This window comes from Capra hircus, chromosome 9 (genome assembly GCF_001704415.2).
Source record: "Capra hircus breed San Clemente chromosome 9, ASM170441v1, whole genome shotgun sequence".
NCBI lineage: Eukaryota > Metazoa > Chordata > Mammalia > Artiodactyla > Bovidae > Capra > Capra hircus.
In genome coordinates this window covers 21,241,019-21,266,257 of record NC_030816.1, presented here as the reverse complement: position 1 = coordinate 21,266,257, position 25,239 = coordinate 21,241,019, and the positions used below count along the sequence as shown (strand labels likewise).

General features: G+C 37.4%; 1 protein-coding gene across 1 annotated transcript in view; it reads left to right on the top strand.

Annotated features, from left to right (window-relative positions):
* The window catches only part of LOC102172897 (amine sulfotransferase), a 32,100-nt gene extending 7,449 nt beyond the window's left edge, over nt 1-24,651 (top strand). Inside the window, exons 4-7 of the mRNA XM_005684534.3 lie at nt 5,617-5,743; nt 6,612-6,706; nt 18,823-19,009; nt 23,949-24,651. Of these exons, the coding sequence (XP_005684591.1) occupies nt 5,617-5,743; nt 6,612-6,706; nt 18,823-19,009; nt 23,949-24,070 (531 nt within the window). The 3' untranslated portion in view covers nt 24,071-24,651. The remainder of the gene's footprint in view (nt 1-5,616; nt 5,744-6,611; nt 6,707-18,822; nt 19,010-23,948) is intronic.

The window sequence follows — 25,239 nt, the reverse complement described above, 5'->3', positions numbered from 1 at the left end:
TTAGTCTGTCCCTACTGTTTGCAAGTCTACATTTTGATATACTGTTTCCGTATTTCCTTCCTCTGATTATTCATTCTTCATTCCCAAAATTAGTAGATATATTTAATATGTGCCCATTCTTCACTGTTTTGAATGTTATAACTGATAAGGAAAATCTGAGGAAGTTCATTCTTTAATATGTTAATTTCCCAATAATATTAAGTGATGATTAGCATTAATAAAATAAGATTAAGTCTGAGAAAATCAGTATCATAGCTCTTTTCCAACATTCCATCCAGCAATATTCTATTGCTTCTTTTTATCAGATATACATTCATGTCTGGGCTTCCCAGGTGGCTCAGTGGTAGAGAATCTGCCTCTGAAGCAGCAGATGAGGATTATAAACCTGGGTTGGGAAGAGCCCCTGGAGAAGGAAATGAGAAACCTCTCCAGTATACTTGTCTGTAGAATCCCCATGGACAGAGAAGCCTGGCGGGCTGCAGTCCCTCAGGTCACAAAAGTGGCGGACATGACTCAGCAACTAAACAAAAAGAACATTTGTGTACACCACGAGCGTTGTGATGCCCTTTGTATGCTTCCTACATTTTTTTTTCCTGGATTGCCAATTTTTGGTTTAAATTTTACACACGTAATTAATTGGTTTTCATTATTTTTCTCTATTTAGCTATTATCGTTATAAAGTAAATGATACTGATCTTGTTACACTATTATATTTGGCTCCACAAATCTCTTCATTTGTTTTATTAATTTTCCCTATGTTCTCTGAAATACATTTTATTTTAAAATAATAATATATTCTATATTTCTGTGCTTTTCAATATTTGCACTTCCTTCTTTTCTGTTTTAGGACTTAAAAATCTGTAGAAAAGAAATAGAATATTGAGGTGATGAGAAATATTATGTCCTTGACTGACATTTTTTAGTATATTTTTCTTGATTTTGTTTTATGTTGCAATGATTTTGAGGTACTCAATGCTGAGAAATACTTTTTTGCCCTTTCTCACTTTTCTTGAAATTTGAATTTTGTTCTTCAGAAAAGTTCTAATCACTTAAAAGTCCTTTTTTGGCACCCTATAGGTACAATGTTCCCTCTTTCTCACCTTCAAAGCAAAAAAGTTGATTAGATATTTACTAAGGCTTTATTTCTAAAATAAATCTTACATTTTTATATTATTGTATTTTATTAACATTCTGCTGGAAAAGTTTTATTATTTTTCTTCAGGAAATTTTATCTGTAATTATTTTTGAAATAGACAATTTTCTATGATATTGAAAGATATTTGATTTTAATATCATTGTAAGTCACTTTTGTAAGACAAATTTTGAAGCTTTTAAAATTTGGTTAGTTTTTCAAGTATTTTAAAATTGCAAATAAGAATATTTTGAAGATATAATTAAATTCCACTACAATATGTCTCATACTGATAGCTCTATAGTTCTAAAACATTTTCCCTTTTTCAGTTTATTTTATTTAGCTACCTTTCCCTAAATCATTAGTATAATTTAATTTTCAAAGTAAATTATCACCCTTTCATCTATATTTCAAAACTTGAAAAAAACTGCAACATATACTTTCATGAACTAATGAATATTTATCTAATTCTATGATTACATCTTATCATTCATTACTAACTGAAAATTTTTTCTTTGTACATTCTTTGTTCTTTGTACATTTTTCAGAGTATGGGCATTTTCTTATTATATTGGTTTTTTTTTTTTTTGCTGCAAAGAACTAAAATTTTTAAACATAATTTAATATTTTCCACTTCATTGATTTCTGCTTTGATTTTAACTTTTTCTCATATTTTGTTTGAATAAATTTTTGTCATGTGGTATCCAATATTTATTTGTTAAATATTAATATTTTAAAATGAATATCCATTTCAGCATTGCCATGGGTATAATGTTGTTAGCATCAAAGTAACCTATCTTTTCATTTTTAATTTTCTCATTGGTCCAAATTATTCTGAAGAATTTTTATTTTCAAATAAAATGTTTATAAATATTTATAAAACTAAAATTGTTGTTCAGTGTTGATAATTAATATTAAGGAGTAGTAATTATGGAATCAGATAATGGTATAGTAAGAATTCTAAGTTTTAAAATACATTAAGAAGCTTTATGGCCATTTACATGTAGATCAATTTTTCAATACATTCCATGACTACATGAGAAAATAATGTGTATTCTCTGCTTGGGGCACCAGAAATTCAAAGTGTTAGTCATTCAGTTGTGTCCAACTCTTTGTGGCCTCATGGACTGTAGCTTGCCAGTTTCCTCTGTTCGTGGAATTCTCTAGGCACGAATACTAGAACGGGTAGCCATTCCTTGTCTAGGGGATCTTCCTGGCCTAGGGATCAAACCCAGATCTCTTGACTTGCAGGAAGATTCTTTACCATCTGAGCCACCTTGGGACACTAACACAAACATAAAAAATAAATTTTGCTAAATAACATTATAAATTTATTATGTTAATCCTTTTATGCTTATGTCTGAAGATAAGTGTGTAATTTTCATGATTGTAACTAAATTGAAATCTTTCCAGAGTTTCTAGACATTGTGCTATTCACATTTTTCTATTAATGCAGTATACAGATTCCTATTCTGTTGGTCATTAGAACCAATTTTTTAAATTGTCCTATTAAAATATTTGGCTTTCAATTCTACTTAGCTATATATTATCAATTGTTTTCCCTTTCCCTGAGGTTTTGACATGTGGCTTGTCTTGTTCTTTATTTTCAATGTTATTTTTGACTGTTGTATAATTTTATACATTATGTAAGTAATTCTATGAGACCCACACTTTTCCTTCATTGAATACTTAGCTTCTTCCATTATTTTGTTATTAGAACATGCCCTGTCACATTACATTCTTGAGAATGTCCCGTGGTGAACATCACATGAGCTTCCCTAAGAATAGAATAGGACTGCAAAGCCACAGAGTACAAAAATATTCAACTTCATAAAATGGCGCTATTTTTTTTCAAACAAAGTTGTTGCAGCATAAACAGTGAAAACTATAAAATATGAGTTTTTATTTTTCTTATAGTATTTTTTTTCTATCAGATTTCCTAATTTTATCAATTTGGTGATTATAAGATGCTATCTAAAATTGATCTTAATTTCCATTTATTTAATCAATAATGAAATTAAGCGGGTTTTGAAAACCTTATTGCCCACAGTTATTTCTTGTTCAGTGAAATTATAATAACTTTTGTCAGTTTTTTATGTTACCTATTTCATAGAGATTTGTATATGTATCTTCTGTTTTATTTTGTTGTTTTTGAATCTCTAAGTCATGTCCGACTCTGTGGGACCCCATGGACTGCAGCATGCCAGGCTTCTCTGTCCTGCACTATCTCCTGGAGGTTACTCAAACTCATATCCATTGAGTTGGTGATGCTGTCCAATCATCTCATCCTCTGTCACCCCCTTCTCCTTTTGCCTTCAATCTCTCTCAGTATTGGGGTCTTTTACAATGAGTAGGATCTTTGCATCAAGTGGCCAACGTATTGGAGCTTCAGCATCAGTCCTTCTGATGAATTCAGAGTTGATTTCCTTTAGAATTGATTGGCTTGATCTCCTTACAGTCCAATGGACTCTCAAGGGTCTTCTCCAGCACCACAACTGGAAAGCATCAATTCTTTGGTGCTCAGCCTTCTTTATGGTCCAACTCTCACATCCATACATGACTACTGGGAAAAACACAGCTTTGACTATATGGACCTTTGTCAGCAAAGTGAACTCTCTGCTTTCTACAGTGTCTAGGTTTGTCATAGCTTTCCTTCCAAGGAGTAAGTATCTTTTAATTTCATGACTGCAGTTGCCATCTGCAGTGATTCTGGAGCCCAAGAAAATAAAATCTAATACTGTTTCCACTTTTTCCCCTCTATTTGCTGTGAAGTGATGGGACAAGATGTCATGATTTTCATTTTTGAATGTTGGGTTTTAAGCTAGCATTTTCACTCTCCTCTTTCACCCTCATCAAGAAAGCTCTTTAGTTCCTCTTTTCTTTCTGCCATTACAGTGGTATCATCTGCATATTTGATGTTGTTGATATTTCTCCCAGCAATCTTGATTCCAGATTGTGATTCATCCAGCCTAGCATTTTGTATGATGAACTCTGCATAGAGGGCTTCCCAGGTGGGTAAAGCACCTGCATGCCAATGCAGGAGATGTAAGAGACGTGGATTCGATCTCCGAGTCAGGAAGATCCCCTGGAGGAGGGCTCACAACCCACTCCAGTAGTCTTGCCTGGAGAATCCCATGAACAGAGGAGTCTGGTGGGCTACAGTTCACGGGTTGCAGTGAGACAAACATGACTGAAGCAACTTAGCACACAAGCACTCTGCATAGAAGTTAAATAATCAGGGTGACAACACACAGCCTTGATGTACTCCTTTTTACTTTTGAAGAATCCGTTGTTCCATGTTTGATTCTCTGCCTTTTCTAAATCCAGCTTGTACATCTGGAAGTTCTTGGTTCACATACTGCTGAAGCCTAATTGCATGATTTTGAGCATTACCTTGGTAGCATGTGAAATGAATGCAATTGTATGGTAGTTTGAACATAATTCTAGATACTAATCTATTATTGGTATCTGTGCTGCACTTGGAGAAGGAAATGGCAACCCACTCCAGTACTCTTGCCTGGAAAATCCCATGGATGGAGGAGCCTGGTAGGCTATAGTCCATGGGGTCGCGAAGAGTTGGACATGACTGAGCGACCTCATTTTCATGTATTGGAGAAGGAAATGGCAGCCCACTCCAGTGTTCTTGCCTGGAGAATCCCAGGGATGGGGGAGTCTGGTGGGCTCCCGTCTATGGGGCCGCACAGTTGGACACGACTGAAGTGACTTAGCAGCAGCAGCACTGCTGCACTTATATTTTCTTGCTTTTTGTAAAGCTTTGGTACATTTTGATGAACAGCATTCTTATTTTAATGGAGTCTGAATGATCCATTTTAATGTATTTCTATATGGGAAATATTTTCCTGTTTGAAAAATAGTTTCTTTATACAAGGTCAGCAATACTTTTAAAAAATCTTTTTAGATTCTAAAAATTTGCCTTCAAAGTTAAATTCTTTATCCTTTTGTAAATATGTTTCTATACATTGTGTGAAGTAGAAATCCATTTTTTAAACATGGATTGTTATTTACCCAACATCATCTGTTAAGTAGATTTTCCTTTTCTCACTGATCTCCAATGCTACCTTGTCTGTATATCAAATATCATTAATGCTCACAGAGGGTAAATGGACCATCTTTTGTGGAAGGTAATTTGCAAACTTAATCAACCTTATAATAAATAATTTCAGTTTTAGAAATTAGCCCTTTATGCTCACACAAGTGAAAATTAATAAGAATAAAGATTTTATTGCAATGATTCTTTTAATAGAAAAACCCTGGGAACAAGTTAGTTTCTGTCAGTAGTAGCCTGGATAAAATAAATTACTTTGCATTCGTATAATGAAATACTAGTAAAGTCGCTCAGTCGTGTCTGACTCTTTGTGACCCATGGACTGTAGCCCACCAAGCTCCGAAATAATAAGTAAGTATTAAAAAAATCTGTAAAGATAAAACAGAATTGTTCAAATTGTTCATTATTCCCTCTGCAGGTAATTTACGTCTACAGAAACCCCAAGGATGTTTTGACCTCGTATTTTCATTTTTCTAATTTGTTGATTACATTAGAAGCTTCAAATAACATAGGAGATTTCATGGAAAGATTTCTAGATGGAAAAGGTAACTATGAATTTATTTATCAAGCAACATGTTTATGAGGACACGTTGTCATTTAGCCAAATTCTCAAACCAAGGGAACATATTTAGAGAGAAGAGAAGGCTAATCATAATATGTTCAATATACACAAGTGGTTGGTATTGGCTATCTGCTCTCCTTCCTATAGCTCTTTTTTTTTTTTTTTTTTAAACTAGGACCACCTATTCTGAGAATTGTCAAGCCTGCACAGTGTATAAGAGAAACTTTGACCAGGGAATAATAGAACCAGAAAAGGTCTAGATCCAAAGCTCATCCAGAGTAGCTAATGTAGGTGTCTTTTTATGCTCTGTCGTGGTCCTGGGGTAGACCTTATATGGCAGCTGTGGGATTCCCATTCCAGCACTGAGAAAGATATTCTGATGCAAGCGATTTCTGGAATGTGGGATCTGAGCTTTATCACTTAGAAGTTTATATTCATGTGCTGGTTTGTCAGTAAATAAAGTTATTATACATGATCGTTAAATAGACAATAATAGAAATAAAGATGTATGTTTTCAGGTGAAGGAAGCAGAAGAAGGAAGGGAGTGATCTTAACAAAATCTTAGTTCTTAACTAATGTTAGCTCTTACCTAAGAATTTAGTTCTTCAGGATTCTTTTCTCTGCATTGCTGCTTTCCTACAAAATAGAATAACTTATAAAAGAAGTTTTCTATTAAAATGGTGCAATTGTTTCCCACAACTCCACTTTTTAAAAGATAGCATAGATGTCCAATGGTTTGGAGCTTGCTGTGCCTTTTGAGGATTCTTGAACAGAAAAGACTATAGCTTGTTATATAATAAGTTATATAATAAGTATGACATCTTTACCTGCTAACATTAATTTTCCCACAGTGGTAGGAAGCTTTTGGGTTGATCACATCAGAGGCTGGTATGAGCATAGACATGACTTCAATATTCTGTTCATGATGTATGAGGAGATGAAGAAGGTAAGAGAAGAAAGTTATTTTTAAATTCTTTATTGGGAATTCTTACAGTTTCAATGAACCACGTTCACCTACTTATCTTTGTATGGTTGACTTTAAAAATGCACTATGTAAAAGCTGTGATGACTAGAGTGAACATTGACATTCTAGGGATCAACAAACTAAGATGGACTGGAATGGGTGAATTTCACTCAGATGACCATTATATTTACTACTGTGGGCAGGAATCCCTTAGAAGAAATGGAGTAGCATCATGGTCAACAAAAGAGTCCAAAATGCAGAATTTGGATGTAACCTCAAAAATGACAGAATGATCTGTGTTCGTTTCCAAGGCAAACCATTCAATATCACAGTAATCCAAGTCTATGCCCCAACCAGTAACACTGAAAAAGCTGAAGTTGAACAGTTCTATGAAGACCTACAAGAACTTCTAGAACTAACACCCCCCAAAAAATGTCCTTTGCATTGTAGAGGACTGGAATGCAAAAGTAGGAAGTCAAGAAACACCTAGAGTAATAGGCAAATATGGCCTTGGAGTACAGAATGAAGCAGGGCAAAGGCTAATAGAGTTCTGCCAAGAGAACACACTGGTCATAGCAAACACCCTCTTCCAACAACACAAGAGAAGACTCTACACATTGACATCACCAGATGGTCAACACCAAAATCAGATTGATTATATTCTTTGCAGCCAAAGATGGAGAAGCTCTATACAGTCAGCAAAAACAAGACCGGGAGCTGACTGTGGCTCAGATCATGAACTCCTTATTGCTAGATTCAGACTTAACTAGAAGAAAGTGGAGAAAACCACTAGACCATTCAGGTATGACCTAAATCAAATCCCTTATGACTATCCAGTGGAAGTGAGAAATAGATTTAAGGGACTAGACCTGATAGACAGAGTGCCTGATGAACTATGGACAAAGGTTTGTGACACTCTAGAGGAGACAGGAATCAAGACCATCTACAAGAAAAAGAAATGCAAAAAAGCTAAATGGCTGTCTGAGGAGGCCTTACAAATAGTTCTGAAAAGAAGGGAAAAGAAAACTGAAGGAGAAAAGGAAATATAAAAGCATCTGAATGCAGAGTTCCAAAGGAAAACAAACAGATAAGAAAGCCTTCCTCGGTGATCAATGCAAAGAAATAGAGGAAAACAATACAATGAGAAAGACTAAAGATCTCTTCAAGAAAATTACAGATACCAAGGAGAAGTTTCATGCAAAGATGCGTTCAACAAGGGACAGAAATGGTATGGACCTGACAGAAGCAGAAAATATTAAGAAGAGGTGGCAAGAATACACGGAAGAACTGTACAAAAAAGATCTTCATGACCCAGATAATCATGATGGTGTGATCACTAGAGCTAGACATCCTGGAATGTGAGGTCAAGTGGCCCTTATGAAGCATCACTACAAACAAAGGAGGTGGAAGTGATGGAATTCCAGTTGAGCTACTTCAAATCCTAAAAGATGATGCTGTGAATGTGCTGTACTCAATATGCCAGCAAATTTGGAAAACTCAGCAGTGGCCACAGGACTGGAAAAGGTCAGTGTTCATTCCAATCTCAAAGAAAGGCAATGCCAAAGAATGCTCAAACTACCGCACAATTGCACTCATCTCACATGCTATTAAAGTGATGCTTAATATTCTCCAAGCCAGACTTCAGCAATACGTGAACTTTTTAGAAAAGGCAGAGGAACCAGAAATCAAATTGGCAACATCTGCTGAATCATGGAGAAAGCAAGAGAGTTCCAAAAAAACATCTATTTCTGCTTTATTGACTATGCCAAAGCCTTTGACTGTGTGGATCACAAGAAACTGTGGAAAATTCTAAAAGAGATGGGAATACCAGACCACCTAACCTGCCTCTTGAGAAATCTGTATGCAGGTCAGGAAGCAACAGTTAGAACTGAACACGGAACAACAGACTGGTCTCAAATCAGGAAAGGAGTACATCAAGGCTGCATATTGTCACTCTGCTTATTTAACTTCTATGCAGAGTATATCATGAGAAACGCTGGGCTGAAAGAAGCACAAGCTGGAATCAAGATTGCCGGGAGAAATATCAATAACCTCAGATATGCAGATGACACCACCCTTATGGCAGAAAGCAAAGAACTAAAGAGCCTCTCGATGAAAGTGAAAGAAGAGAGTGGAAAAGTTGGCCTAAAGCTCAACATTCAGAAAACTGAGATCATGGCATCTGGTCCCTTCACTTCATGACAAATAGATGGGGAAACAGTGGAAACAGTGTCAGACTTTATTTGGGAGGGCTCCCAAATCACTACAGATGGTGATTGCAGCCATGAAATGAAAAGACACTCCTTGGAAGGAAAGTTATGACCAACCTAGATAGCATATTAAAAAGCAGAGACATTACTTTGTCAACAGAGGTCTGTCTAGTCAAGGCTATGGTTTTTCCAGTGGTCATATATGGATGTGAGAGTTGGACTCTAAAGGAACCTGAGCACCGAAGAGTTGATGCTTTTGTACTGTGGTGTTGAAGACTCTTAGGAGTCCCTTGGACTGCAAGGAGATCCAACCAGTAAATCCTAAAGGAGATCAGTCCTGAGTGTTCATTGGAAGGACTGATGTTGAAGCTGAAACTCCAATACTTTTGCCACCTGATGCGAATAGCTGACTCATTTAAAAGACCCTGATGCTGGGAAAAATTGAAGGCAGGAGGAGAAGGGGATGACAGAGGATGAGATGGTTGGATGGCATCACTGACTCAATGGACATGGGTTTGTGTGGACTGAGAGTTGGTGATGGACAGGGGGCCTGGTGCACTGTAGTTTATGGGGTTGCAAAGAGTCAGACACGACTGAGTGACTCAACTGAACTGAAAAGCTGTGAGTTATGTTTTATTTGGGGCAAAATGAGCGCTGCAGCCCAGGAGACAGCACCTCAGATAGTTCTGAGAAACTGCTCCAAAGGTGCAGGGCCGAAGTCAGTATATATTCAATTTTGGTGAAGGAGGACACACGCAATCAAGCACATGTTTTCCCAGAAGGTTTCTTCTAGTCTTGTGGAGTTTTTCTATCCACAGGAACAGTTGTTGTCATGCAGGATTTTAGTGCTTTTCTAGACATGAGAAGATACAAGAACTGGGCTCATAAAATCAGCTCCTGACCATATCTCACTCTCTGAAGACCTATCCTGCCAGTTTTTCCCTGAGCGCAGAGTGCCTCATTTCTGCTTTCCAGCTGAACTCCTTTCAGGGGGTGTTGAAGGTTGGCAGCTGCAGCAGCACATGATTTAATCCTGTAGAAGTAGACGGCAAGTGCCAATTTGTAGTTGACAGTATCTAACTACTTTTCAGGGTTATTTTTTTCTTCGAGGGGAGGGGTTTAATTTTCTGCAGCTCATTACTGGTCTTCAATGCTCTTTTCTCACTGTACCCACTCATCATTTTTGATTCCTCTTCATATAACCATTTCTCACAATAAAGACATATTCAACTGTGTAGAGCACTCATTTCAAAATAGAGAAAGAGCACTAGGCACCACTGAGGTGAAGAGCTACTAAAATATGGCTAATTAATTGAGGTGAATGTGTGCTCTGTGATGGAGCTCTTCCTGTTTTTGTTTTTTTTTTGAAGCAACTGTTGAAACCAGCTTTCCTGCATAATCTCATAATGTTTATTCTTTGTCATTCAATTAAAGCTGTCTTAAAATATTGATAAACCCAAGAGAACACGTTTAAGTTCACTATTTTGTAACCTGTGATTGATATGTTCATTCATAAGACATCATTTTTTCACTCATTTCATCAGAAATTATTGAATGCCTAATATGTGACAGACAGTAAATTATGAGAAAAAGAGAAGTGAACCTTTTATTCACACAGCTTATCATCTAACAGGAAAGACAAGTATTCCCAAACAAGTATAAATAATTTAAAACTACGATAAGTAATATTTAAAAACCCTGCAGATTTCATATAAGTATATAGAAAAAGAGGATCTGGTATCATCAAAGGTGATAGGCAGTGTTTTCTGAAAAAGAGTAACCTGAAAACTGTAAGCTAATAAATCAGTTCAGTTCAGTCACTCAGTCATGTCCGACTCTTTGCATAAATAGCAGCAAGCCAGGCCTCCCTATCCATCACCAACTTCCAGAGTTCACTTAAACTCATGTCCTTCGAGTCAGTGATGCCATCCAGCCATCTCATCCTCTGTCGTCCTCTTCTCCTCCTGCCCTCAATCCCTCCCAGCATCAGAGTCTTTTCAAATGAGTCAACACTTCCCATGAGGTGGCCAAAGTATTGGAGTTTCAGCTTTAGCATCATTCCTTCCAAAGAAATCCCAGGCTGATCCCCTTTAGAATGGACTGGTTGGATCTCCTTGCAGTCCAAGGGACTTTCAAGAGTCTTCTCCAACACCACAGTTCAAAAGAGTCAATCCTTTGGCACTCAGCTTACTGCATAGTCCAACTCTCACATCCATACATGACCACTGGAAAAACCATAGCCTTGACTAGACAGACCTTTGTTGACAAAGTAATGTCTCTGCTTTTTAATATGCTATCTAGGTTGGTCATAACTTTCCTTCCAAGGAGTGTCTTTTAATTTTATGGCTGCAATCACCATTTGCAGTGATTTTGGAGCCCCCCAAAACAAAGTCTGACACTGTTTCCACTGTTTCCCCATCTATTTGCCATGAAGTGATGGGACCAGATGCCATGATCTTCGTTTTCTGAATGTTGAGCTTTAAGCCAACTTTTTCATTCTCCTCTTTCACTTTCATCAAGAGGCTCTTTAGTTCCTCTTCACTTTCTGCCATAAGGGTGGTGACATCTGCATATCTGAGGATATTGATATTTCTCCCAGCAATCTTGATTCCAGCTTGTGCTTCTTCCAGTCCAGCGTTTCTCATGATGTACTCTGCATAGAAGTTAAATAAGCAGGATGACAACATACAGCCTTGACGTACTCCTTTTCCTATTTGAGACCAGTCTGTTGTTCCATGTTCAGTTCTAACTGTTGCTTCCTCACCTGGATACAGGTTTCTCAAGAGGCAGGTCAGATGGTCTGGTATTCCCATCTCTTTCAGAATTTTGCACAGTTTCTTGTGATCCACGCAGTCAAAGGCTTTGGCATAGTCAATAAAGCTGAAATAGATGTTTTTTGGAACTCTCTTGCTTTTTCAATGATCCAGCAGATGTTGGCAATTTGATCTGTTTCCTCTGCCTTTTCTAAACCAGCTTGAACATTAGGAAGTTCATGGTTCACGTATTGCTGAGGCCTGGCTTAGAGAATTTTGAGCATTACTTTACTAACCTGTGAGATGAATGAGATTGTGTGGTAGTTTGAGCATTCTTTGGCATTGCCTTTCTTTGGGACTGGAATGAAAACTGACCTTGTCCAGTCCTGTGGCCACTGCTGAGTTTTCCAAATTTGCTGGCATATTGAGTGCAGCACTTTCACAGCATCATCTTTCAGGATTTCAAACAGCTCAACTGGAATTCCATCACCTCCACTAGCTTTGTTCGTAGTGTTACTTTCTAAGGCCCACTTGACTTCACATACCAGGATGTCTGGCTCTAGGTGAGTGATCACACTATCATTATTATCTGGGTTATGAAGATCTTTTTTTGCACAGTTCTTCTGTGTATTCTTGCCACCTCTTCTTAATATTTTCCACTTCTGTCGGGTCCATACCATTTCTGTCCTGTATTGAGCCCATCTTTGTGTGAAATTTTCCCTTGGTGTCTCTAATTTTCTTGAAGAGATCTCTAGTCTTTCCCATTTTGTTGTTTTCCTCTATTTCTTTGCATTGATCACTGAGGAAGGCTTTCTTGCCTTTCCTTGCTATTCTCTGGAACTCTGCATTCAGATGCTTATATCTTTCCTTTTCTCCTTTGCTTTTTGCTTCTCTTCTTTTCACAGCTATTTGTAAGGTCTCCCCAGACAGCCATTTTGCTTTTTTGCATTTCTTTTCCATGGGGATAGTCTTGATCCCTGTGTCCTGTACAATGTCACAAGCATCCGTCTATAGTTCATCAGTCACTCTATCAGATCTAGACCCTTAAATCTATTTCTCACTTCCACTGTATAATCATAAGGGATTTGATTTAGGTCATACCTGAATAGTCTAGTGGTTTTCCTACTTTCTTCAATTTAAATCTGAATCTGGCAATAAGGAGTTCATGATCTGAGCCACAGTCAGTTCCTGGTCTTGTTTTTGTTGACTGTATAAAGCTTCTCCATCTTTGGTTGCAAAGAATATAATCAATCTGATTTTGGTGTTGACCATCTGGTGATGTCCATGTGTAGAGTCTTCTCTTGTGTTATTCGAAGAGGGTGTTTGTTATGACCAGTGTGTTCTCTTGGCAAAATTCTATTAGTCTTTGCCCTGCTTCCTTCCGTATTCCAAGGCCAAATTTGCCTGTTACCCCAGGTGTTTCTTGACTTCGTACTTTTGCATTCCAGTCCCCTAGAATGAAAAGGACATCTATTTTGGGTGTTAGTCCTTAAAGGTCTTGTAAGTCTTCATAGAACCATTCAATTTCAGCTTTTTCAGTGTTACTGGTTGGGGCATAGGCTTGTATTACCATGATATTGAATGGTTTGCCTTGGAAATGAACAGAAATCATTCTGTCGTTTTTGAGGTTGCATCCAAGTACTGCATTTCAGACTCTTTTGTTGACCATGATGGCTGCTCCATTTCTTCTAAGGGATTCCTGCCCACAGTAGTAGATATAATAGTTATCTGAGTTAAATTCACCTATTCCAGTCCATTTCACTGATTCCTAAAACGTGGACGTTCACTGTTGCCATCTCCTGTTTGACCACTTCCAATTTGCCTTGATTCATGGACCTGACATTCCAGGTTCCTATGCAATACTGCTTTTTACAGCATTGGACCTTGCTTCTATCACCAGTCACATCCACAGCTGGGTATTGTTTTTGCTTTGGCTCCATCCCTTCATTCTTTCTGGAGCTATTTCTCCCCTCTTCTCCAGTAGCATATTGGGCACCTACTGACCTGGGGAGTTCCTCTTTCAGTATCCTATCATTTTGCCTTTCCATACTGTTCATGGGGTTCTCAAGGCAAGAATACAGAAGTGGTTTTGCCATTCCCTTCTTCTCCAGTGGACCACATTCTGTCAGCCAAGTTAATAAATACATATTAACAAAAAAGAGATGGGGAAAAATGGAAGCCAGGGAAAGGGAACATGCAAATTTCCTGATACATTAAAGTGGATGAAAAATGAAGGAAGAAGAACAAGCAAAGTGAAAATATTGAAAGGTTGAGTGGTCAATAAGAGTCAAGCTGCTCAAAGACTGTAATAAATGATGGTGATTTCTTTCACCTTAAAGGCAGTAAGAAGTCTTTTAAGAATCACAAGAAGGAGAGTTATATAATACAATTAATATTTTTAGAATATCATTTCTTTTTGTGGATTGAAAATGATGTTAGTGAATAAAGGCAAATTAGTTAGATGCTAGTGTGATAACCCACTGAACACCAATGATGCTTTGGGTTAAAATGGTCACTCTGAGACTGGAGAAACTGCAGAGCTTTACCACATATGTTTAAGGTCAAAAGGAAATGGATTATATACAGGAAAAATGAAAAAGGGAGAAATATTAAAATGCTTTCTATATTCTGGCTCATATACCTGTGTTGATAATGATGTCATTCATTTAGTTCTTAGGGAACACTGAAGCAGGGTAAAGCTGAAAAGAGAAGATTATGAGATTGGTTTTGACATATGGAGTTTAAGATGATTTAGAAGTATTCAAATGAAGGTATTTGAAAATTGGGGGAACATACAGGCCTACATTTCAAAGAGATTTGCTCTAAAATTATCAATGATATTAATTTGGACATTATCACTGTATAGACTATAGTTGAAACCATGGTTATGCTTAAAATTGAGAGTGAGGAGGAAAAGGACAGAAAAAGAGGAGGAAAAGAGAAATGAAGAAAGAGAGTGTACGGGAGAAAAAAAGGGGGGACTAGTACTATTACTGAGAGAATTTAAAACATAATGTTTGGGTAGAGAGGGTGAGCCCAAGAAGAACACTGAAAAGGAACTATCAGAGAGGTAGGGAGAAAAAAAGTGTGTGCTGACAGAAGCTAGGCAGGTGTTTCAACAAACCTTTTTAAGACTTTTTAACCTCTCAGTGTTGAGAAGTAAAAATGAAAGTTTAAAATATCCATCAGATCTAATTACATGAAGTATAGTGTGCAGTAGAGTAAACTGGGTTGGAGGGGTTGGGGTGAAATTGATGAATCCTAGATATGTAACACTGGTACAGACACATGTATTAATATATTGCAACTGTCTTCTCTATCCCTATTTTTATAGCTAATATTTGGACTTCAAAAATATCCTGCCCCCAGTAGAATTATCATCTCCCAACAAAAGCTGCCTGTTCTCCCATAAAATGTACTATATCTCGTGATCTAAGTCAGAAACTAGCCTTCATGCTTGATATCTCCTTCACCCTTGCCTCTTAATTTCACTAGTTAGTAAAAGTCTGAATTCTGTCTCTGATTCCATTGTGGAAGTTGCAAACATACCAATCTATATTGCCCCTTCCATGGTCCAGATCACCATTATCTTTTGCTTAGTTTCTAAAGCAACTTATCTAACTGATTTGCCTACTTGCAAATCTCAGTCCATCTCCATTTATTCTCTATTCTTCAACCCACGTTATCATCTTAAAATGCAAATGTGTTCCCTTCCTTATTTTTATTTTTGAGCGGTTCCATAAGAATGTGAGCACAAAAATATATTCATAAACAGCAGATTTTGCTGCAAATGTGGGTATAGAAGACACTGAGTAAACTACGCAAAATCCTGGAGTATTTGTCTGTTCTGTCATCAATATACTATCAGCAGGTATCAATTTTAACTTACCTTCCACCAAGTTGCCCATTGTTGATATATTTTTGTTCTAGTTTTTTCATCAGTTTTTCAAACAGATATTTTTTTCACCATATCTTGCGGGAAAACCTATTAACTATCTCTCTCCAGGAAAACAGAATTTGGTCAACTCAGGTTTCTGCTTTAAAGCCCTTTCTAAACTGGGATCCCTATTTAGGTCAAGCAATTACATACCATCAATACTGATGCAGATTTTAAGATCTTCTTTGTCTACTACTTCCCTTGAATATTTCTTGATAATCTGAGGTAATACAATTTATGTCTATTCTTTAATTGGAATTAACAAGCCCATATAGATTATCACAAAGCACTTTGATGATTTCTCAGAGCTGAGAACCCCAGAGACAGAGGAGCCTAGTGGGCTGCCGTCTATGGGGTCGCACAGAGTCGGACAGGACTGAAGTGGCTTAGCAGCAGCAGCAGCACAGAGCTGAAGGTGATATTCTTAATTATATAGTGTCTATGTTGAAACATTTTCTAGCTACTTGTGTCAAGTGAATCGAAGTATGTAGTTTAAATGAAGGCAGAAGTAGCTATGTTGTTTGGAGATTCATAATAAATGATAAAACTATAAGTAAAATCAAAGAAGTAGGTATATAAACAAGGATAGTGGTTATTTGGGGGCAGTAAATGCTATCCTTATTTATATAACTACTTCTTTTCTTCCCCTACTCCCATATCATTGTCACTCTATTCTTCTGACTCTAATATGTGAGTAAACTTACTCACCAAGGTCTTCATTTCTGTTCATGAATTGGGATCTCTTGTAAGTCTGCTCTACTAATTTATTCAGATTATAAAATATATCAGAATTGCCTTTCTTTTGAAGGGTGAATGATATTCCATTGCATCTATATTTTGTTTATGCATTTATCCATTGATGGACACATGAATGACTTCCACTTTGTGGCAATTGTAAATAATGCTGCTATTACCATGAGTGTACACATATCTCATCCTCATCTTCATTTGTTTTGCATGTATGCCCACAAGTGGACTTGTTGGATATGAACTTTAATTTTTTGAGGACTTTGAAAGAGTAGTAAACTTTGAAAGAAGAGGTCTAATGTGTCTATATGTGATATTCTCATTCAAAACTCTTTTGGATATCTAATGCCCCCTTGAGATTCCATTTGAATTTTACAATGAAATTTTCAATGTGTAAAAATATCATTGGGATGTTGATAGGGATTGCACTGAATCTTTGAATTACTTTGGGTGATATTAACATCTTGGCAATATTAAATTTTCCAGTTCACGACCATGGATGTTGTTCTAGTCAACTTTCTAAAATGTTTTCCAGAACACAATGTTTTACCACATTGATTAAGTTTATTCCTAAGTATTTCATCAGTTTTGAAACAATTGAAATTGGAATTATTTTGCTATAAGTTAGCCTTTTGGAGAAGGAAATGGCAACCCACTCCAGTATTATTGCCTGGAAAATCTCATGGACGGTGGAGCCTGGTAGGCTACAGTCCACGTGGTCGCAAAGAGTCGGGCGACTGAGCGACTTCACTTTCACTTTCACTTTTAGCCTTTGAATTGTTCATTGTTAGTGAATAGAAATATAAGAGTTTTGCATGTCGGCTTTGTATCATGCAACTTTGCTCAATTGTCTGTTAGTTCTTACAAGATTGTGTGTGTGTGTAGAATCTTTAGGATTTTTCTATGTCTGAAATCATGTTGCCTGTGAACACTTTTCCTTTCCGATTTAGATGCCTTTTATTAATACTTGTTTATTTTTCCTAACTGTTCTGGCTAGGACTTCCAGTACTATGTTGAAAAGTGGGGAGAAGTGTTGAAGTGGACAGAACAAGCATCTTTAACTTGTTCCTGATTTTAGTAGAAAATCTTTTGAGTCTTTCACCATTAAGTGTGATGTTAGCAGTAGGTACTTTATATAGAGCTTTTTAAATGTTGAGATAGTTTCCTTTAATTCTTCATTTGTTGAGTGTTCTTGATTCATGAAAACGTGTTGGATATTGTCAAATGCTTTTTCTGCATTAAATAATGTGATCATGTGGTCTTTCTCTTCATTCTGTTTCTGTGATATTGCACTAATTAATTTTCATAGTTTGAACCATCTTGCATGCCAGAAGTAAATCCAACTTTATTATGGTTTATAATCTTTTCAATATGTTGTTGAATTTACTATTAATTTGTAGAGGAATTTTGCACCCTATGTTTCATAAGTGATATTGGTCTTTAGCTTTTCCTTACACCATTTTTCTGGCATTGATACCAAAGTAATTCTTGCTTAACTGAATGATTTTGGAAATCTTTCATACTCTTCAAGTTTTTTGAAGAACATGAAGAGAATTGGTGTTATTACTTATTTTAATGTTTGGTAGAAATCACCAGGAAAGCCATCAAGACTTGGGTTTTTCTTTGTACTCAGTTAGTTGCTTTATTCATTCCCTTATGAATTATGGTCTCTGGGGGCTTCCCAGATGGTGACAGTGATAAAGAATCTGCCTGGCAATGCAAGAGATGCAAGATATGTGATTTTGATCCCCGCATCAGGAAGATCCCAAGAGTAGCAAATGGCAACCCACTCTGTTATTCTTGTCTGGAAAATCCCGTGAACAGAGGAACCTGGTGGGTTACGATCCACGGGGGCTGCAACAAGCTGGACATGACTGAGAGGCTGAGCACACACACAACAAACACAGAGAGAGTATTATCAGCCAGTTAACATACTGCAGAACTTAGTAGTTTCCGAAATGTATGCAAGTGTGCATGCTGTCACTTCAGTCATGTCGGGACTCTTTGCAACCCTGTGGACTACAGCCCACCAGGCTCCTCTGTCTATGGGATTCTCCAGACAAGAATGCCTGAGTGGGTTGCCATGCCCTCTTCCAGGGGATCTTCCCGACCCAGGGATCGAACCCATGTCTCACATCTCCTGCACTGGCAGGCAGGTTCTTTACCACTAGTGTCACCTGGGAAACCCTCTGAAATGTATATAATAAGTCTAAAAGTGTTGCTTGAATGGGTGACTGAAGTTGAGCTCTCCTTGTAAAATCAAATGATAGGAAACTCTAACAAAGCTGACAACATCACTCAGTTTAATAGAATGAATGTTACAGATCTCAGCCAAACTTTAGACTTAGAAAAAGCCCAAGCACGGTCAGTTTTCTAAAATGTGGTAAAGATGTTGTGCTATAAATCAGGTGTTCCTTATAGAATGAACATTTTCTCATACAATTCTTTCAGGATCTCAGAAGTTCTGTGCTTAAAATCAGCAGTTTTCTTGAGAAAGAACTGAGTGAAGAGGATCTGGATGCTATTGTGAATCAGGCTGCATTTAAGAATATGAAAGTTGATCCTCAAGCTAATTATGATAGCATTCTGCAAAATGAAATCGGGATGAGAACAAACAAGGGACAATTCCTGCGCAAAGGTGATGTTAAGTGGGTAATAGAAGCAAATGTGTTGAGACTTGTCTTGAGTCCTTGGCTGCTGCTGCTGCTGCTGCTGCTGCTGCTGCTGCCAAGTCGCTTCAGTCCTGTCTGACTCTGTGCGACCCCATAGATGGCAGCCCACCAGGCTCCCCTGTCCATGGGATTCTCCAGGCAAGAGTACTGGAGTGGGTTGCTATCGCCTTCTCCTCCTTGGCTGCTAGATTAAGTTAAATGTGGCCTGCAACATGTCTCTCCAAGAATCACTGTTTTAAACAGAGAATCAATGATCCTAACTAAAATGAACCTGAAAATTATCCCAGGAAACAGAACAGAACTTCAGTATCTGACTAATAAATATTAGATTCCTTCTTTCTTAACCATGTGACCCTACTTTAAAATTTCTTAAAAAGTCTTACCAAAAGGCAAAAGATACGTGTCCAAGAGAGCTCCAATTCTTGGTTTACCTTATTGCTCTTCAGAATATTCTAGATGGAAGGTTAATATGTATTTTGTTTTGAGAAGGATTTTTATATCATTTCTTTCCTTTCAAGTTGATATTTCTTCATTGTAAAAAGTCGATTGCTACCTCATTAACCCAATGTGCTATGAATTCAATCATCCCAATAACATGAATAAATTTTTATTATGCTCCATTAAGTTGCCAGGGGTTGCTAAGAATAAATATATTTTCTCCTGATACTCCTTAATTTCAATTTTTTCATTTAATCTTTTTAATATACATTATTCTAAAACATAATTTGCACTTATCTGTATCACTAGACTCATATTTCATCCTAATATATTCATAACAGCACTATGACAATAGACACTGATTAAATTTTAATTATATAAAGATCTTATTAAAATTACTGTGGATACCAATATTTTAAAAAGTCATTGCTTCCTCTTTGTCCCATTTATTATCAGTTTTCACTTCTCATTGCTCAACTAATCAGATATAAAGCATTTCTCATGCCCATGTAACTTACTGCCAAATGACCATAATATAAACAAAAAAATTCTGATAGCTAAAGATGCCAATTTATTCATCTTTATTACATAATTGAATTAATGTTGGTTTCAAACTTCCGTCAAGTGAAACTTTTGTATTAATGGCAGCCCTTGGCACCCCTCTGTTCCTTGAATTTATTACTTGAAAATCTATTAGTAGTGGTTCCTCTTTCCATGGGATGCTCCAGGCAAGAATACTAGAGTAACTTGCCATGCCCTCTTCCAGGGGATCTTCCTGACCCAGATCAAACCCAAGTCTCTTGTGTCTCCTAAACTGGCAGGTGGGATACAGTTTATTTACAATATCATATTAGTTTTAGTTGTACAGCATAGTTCAGTTCAGTTCAGTTGCTCAGTTGTGTCTGACTCTTTGCGACCCCATGGACTGCAGCATGCCAGACCTCCCTGTCCATCACCAAGTCCCGGAGTTTACTGAGACCCCATGTTCATAGAGTCAGCGATGCCATCCAACCATCTCATCCTCTGCCATCCCCTTCTCCTCCCACCTTCATCTTTCCCAGCATCTGGGTCTTTTCTAATGAGTCAGTTCTTCACATCAGGTGGCCAAAGTATTGGAGTTTCAGATTCAACATCAGTCCTTCCAATGAATATTAAGGACTGATTCTGGTGCATGGACTGGATAGACCTCTGTGCCATCCAAGGGACTCTTAAGGGTCTTCTCCAACACCACAGTTCAAAGCATCAATGCTTTGGCTCTCAGCTTTCTTTATAGTCCAACTAGATGGATCTTTTGGCAAAGCAATGTCTCTTGCTTTTTAACATGCTATCTAGGCTGATCATAACTTTTCTTCCAAGGAGTAAGCGTCTTTTAATTTCACGGCTGCACTCACAACCTGCAGTGATTTTGGAGCCCAAAAAAATGAAGTCTGTCACTTTCCACTGTTTCCCCCATCTATTTGCCATGAAGTGATGGCACCAGGTGCCATGATCTTAGTTTTCTGAATGTTGAGTTTTTAAGCCAATTTTTTCACTCTCCTCTTTCACTTTCATCAAGAGGCTCTTTAGTTCTTCACTTTCTGCCGTAAGGATGGTATCATCTGCATATCTGAGGTTATTGATATTTCTCCTGGCAATCTTGATTCCAGCTTGTGCTTCCTCCAGCCCAGCATTTTGCATGATGTACTCTGCATATAAGTTAAATAAGCAGAATGACAATATACAGCCTTGACATACTCCTTTCCCAATTTGGAACCAGTCTGTTGTTCCATGTCCAGTTCTAACTGTTGCTTCCTGACCTGCATACAGATTTCTCAAGCGGCAGGTCAGTTGGTCTGGTATTCCCATCTCTAAGATTTTCCAGTTTGTTGTGATCCACACAGTCAAAGGCTTTGGCATAGTCAATAAAATAGAAGTAGGTGTTTTTCTGCAATTCTCTTGCTTTTTCGATGATCCAACAGATGTTGGCAATTTGATCTCTGGTTCCTCTGCCTTTTCTTAATTCAGCTTGAACATTTGGAAGTTCATAGTTCACATACTGTTGAAGTGTAGCTTGGAGAATTTTGAGCATTGCTTTACTAGCGTGTGAGATGAGTGCAATTGTGCAGTGGTTTGAGCATTCTTTGGCATTGCCTTTCTTTGGGATTGGAATGACAACTGACATTTTCCAGTCCTGTGGCCACTGTTGAGTTTTTCCACATTTGCTGGCATACTGAATGCAGCACTTTGACAGCATCATCTTTTAGGATTTGAAGTAGCTCAACTGGAATCCCATCACCTCCACTAACTTTGTTCGTAGTGATGTTTCCTAAGGCCCACTTGACTTCACATTCCAGAATGTCTGGCTCTAGATGAGTGATCACACCATCATGATTATCTGGGTTATGAAGATTTTTTTTTTATAGTTCTTCTGTGTATTCTTGCCACCTCTTCTTAATATCTTCCACTTCTGTTAGGTCCATACCATTTCTGTCCTTTATTGTGCCCATCTTTGCATGAAATATTCCCTTGATATCTCTAATTTTCTTGCAGAGATCTTTAGTCTTTCCCATTCTATTGTTTTCCTCTATTTCTCTGTATTGATCACTGAGGGAGAAGGCTTTCTTATATCTCCTTGCTATTCTTTGAAACTCTGCATTCAAATGGGTATATCTGCCCTTTTCTCCTTTGCCTTTTACATCTCTTTTCATGGCTATTTTTAAGGCCTCCTCAGACAGCCATTTTGCCTTTTTGCATTTCTTTTTCTTGGAGATGGTCTTGATCACTGCCTCCTGTACAATGTCAAGAATCTCCATCCATACTTCAGGCACTGTGTCTATCAGATCTAATCCCCTGAATCTATTTGTCCCTTCCACTGTATAATCATAAGGGATTTGATTTAAGTCATACCTGAATGGTCTTGTGGTTTTCCCTACTTTATTCAATTTAAATTTGAATATGGCAATAAGGAGTTCATGATCTGATCCACAGTCAGCTCCTGGTCTTGATTTTGCTGACCGTATAGAGCTCCTCCATCTTTGGCTGCAAAGAATATAATCAGTCTGATTCGGTATTGACCATCTGGTGATGTCCATGTGTAGTCTTCTCTTGTGTTGTTGGAAGAGGGTGTTTGCTATGACCAGTGCATTCTCTTGGCAAAACTCTATTAGTCTTTGCTCTGCTTCATTCTGTACTCCAAGGCCAAATTTGCCTCTTACTCCAGCTATTTCTTGATTTCCTACTTTTGCATTCCAGTCCCCTATAATGCAAAGGACGTTTTTTTGGGGGGGTGTTAGTTCTAGAAAGTCTTGCAGGTCTTCATAGAAGTGTTCAACTTCAGGTTCTTCAGAATTACTGGTCAAGGCATAGTCTTGGGTTACTGTGATATTGAATGGTTTGCCTTGGCAATAAACAGATCTTTTTGCTGTATTTGATATTGCATCCAAGTACTGCATTTCAGACTCTTTTTTTTTTACTATGATGGCTACTCCATCATGCATGTACAGCATAGTGATTCACTAGTTTTGCATATTATACTCCATTATAGATTATTGCAAGGTAATTGCTATAATCCCCTGTGCTATACAATGTATCCTTGTTGTTCATATACTTTATACTGGAATCCTGGAGCCCAGGGATCTCCAGCCTTTCTAACTGTCCCAGTGGTTTTCCAATCAGCCAAAGTCTGATATGCCCAGCTCATGGCATCTGGCAGTCTGTTCATTCCCCAGTGTTGTCTCACATGATCTCCTTTTCCTCTGAGTCTCTCCCAAGGGTCAGAGGTCCTGGCGCGATCGCCCTTTTTCCCTTCATACATGTGCTACCTTGTAACTTTCTGATAGTCCTGGTTTTCCAGGAGTCTCACTGCCTGTTTCTAGATAGAATTCTTTCGGTGAGAAAGAATCAGTTAGAAGCAAAGTTTCAATGAGAATTCTTCCACACGAAGGTGTATTTTTGATATGTTCTTGGGGAGAGTTGAAGTTCAACTCCTTTTGCTCACCATCTTGATCTCTCTTCCTCTTAAAAATCTTTGGGTCATTCTCTCTCTCTCTCTCTCTCTTTTTTTTTTTTTTGCAATTTTAAAGATGAATAAAATACTTACTTTGAAGGGTATCATTAAGAACTATATTATGTGAAATAATAGATGTGGTTTGCCAAGTATGGTGTGTGGAACTTTGTAAGATATATTTAAATATTCTAATCTCTTTGAATATTTAGCTTTATTTTTCCTTCTTAAGAAAGTTCTATATTAATGGTAGTGGATAATGAAAATTAAAGATAAGGAAGTGGATTATCACTCTGTTTTCTGTGTTATCACGTCCTAAGTGTGTTTTTAGCTCAGCCATGTATAAGAGAAAGTGAGGCATCAAATTCCATGGAAAACAAATAGATAGTCATCTGCTTAAGTAGATAACAAAGTAGTTGGAAGGAAGCTTTTGCCCAACAGTGCTACCTCCTCACCCAGGGCTATCTGTGTGTTTATTCCACCAGGTACTGTTGGAGACTGGAAACATCACTTGACCGTGGAGCAAAATGAGCGATTTGACAGAGTATTCCAAAGGAAGATGAAAGATTTTCCCTTGAAGTTCATCTGGGAAATAGATGAGGAGTAGAATCAGTGGAAAAATATAATACTACTGTAAAAATCTAACAACTGGAAAGCATATTTTAATATACACATTAATTTGTGCTTCTCATACAAATGTTAATTATAAAACTTTATTAATTGACAAAATCAGTAAACTCTGCTTAGATTCATTTCCATGCCTTTAATGAAGCTTTGACATTTCACCAATTATAATGATTTGGATAATCTGCAGTGTTAGCCTTTATGATAAAGTGAAAGAAAGAAAGCATGCAACATGAATAGTTTGAGAGTGTTTTCCATAGCAGGCATTCATTATTTATCTATAATTTTCAAATTGAAATTTGATAATTTGGCTTTGAATCAATGTGACTAATGAGTAAATAAAGAAATCACATGCATCTGAGAAGCAGATTCATCTATTTAATGATTTACCAATTCACAAAGTTTATACTAAGGAGTTAAGTTTCAAAGGTAGATTGATCATCTAATAGTCTAATTATTTAACTATTTGGATGGAAAGAAATATTTGTATCTATATGACTCACTAAAGTAATACTATGTGTATCTAAGAGTTGCATATTTAGAATAAAATTACTTTGAACAAGAGAAATATAGATAAATATGTCTTTAATTCCTAAATGGAGAAAACATTGTGATGCATAAAAGTGTTGTAAGAAAAATTAATAAAATTCATAAATTCACAGTGAAACACCTCAAGGTATCACCCTCCATCAGTTCAGTTCAGTTAGTCGCTCAGTCGTGTCCAACTCTTTGCAACACCAATGAATCGCAGCATGCCGGGCCTCCCTGTATATCACCAACTCCCGGAGTTCACACAGGACTCATGTCCATTGAGTCTGTGATGCCATCCAGCCATCTCATCCTTAGTCATCCCCTTCTCCTTCTGCCCCCAATCCCTCCCAGCATCAGAGTCTTTTCCAATGAGTCAACTCTTTGCATGAAGTGGCCAAAGTACTGGAGTTTCAGCTTCAGCATCATTCCTTCCAAAGAAATCCCAGGGCTGATCTCCTTCAGAATGGACTGGTTGGATCTCCTTGCAGTCCAAGGGACTCTCAAGAATCTTCTCCAACACCACAGTTCAAAAGCATCAATTCTTCGGCACTCAGCTTTCTTCACAGTCCAACTCTCACATCAATACATGACCACATGAAAAACCATAGCCTTGACTAGATG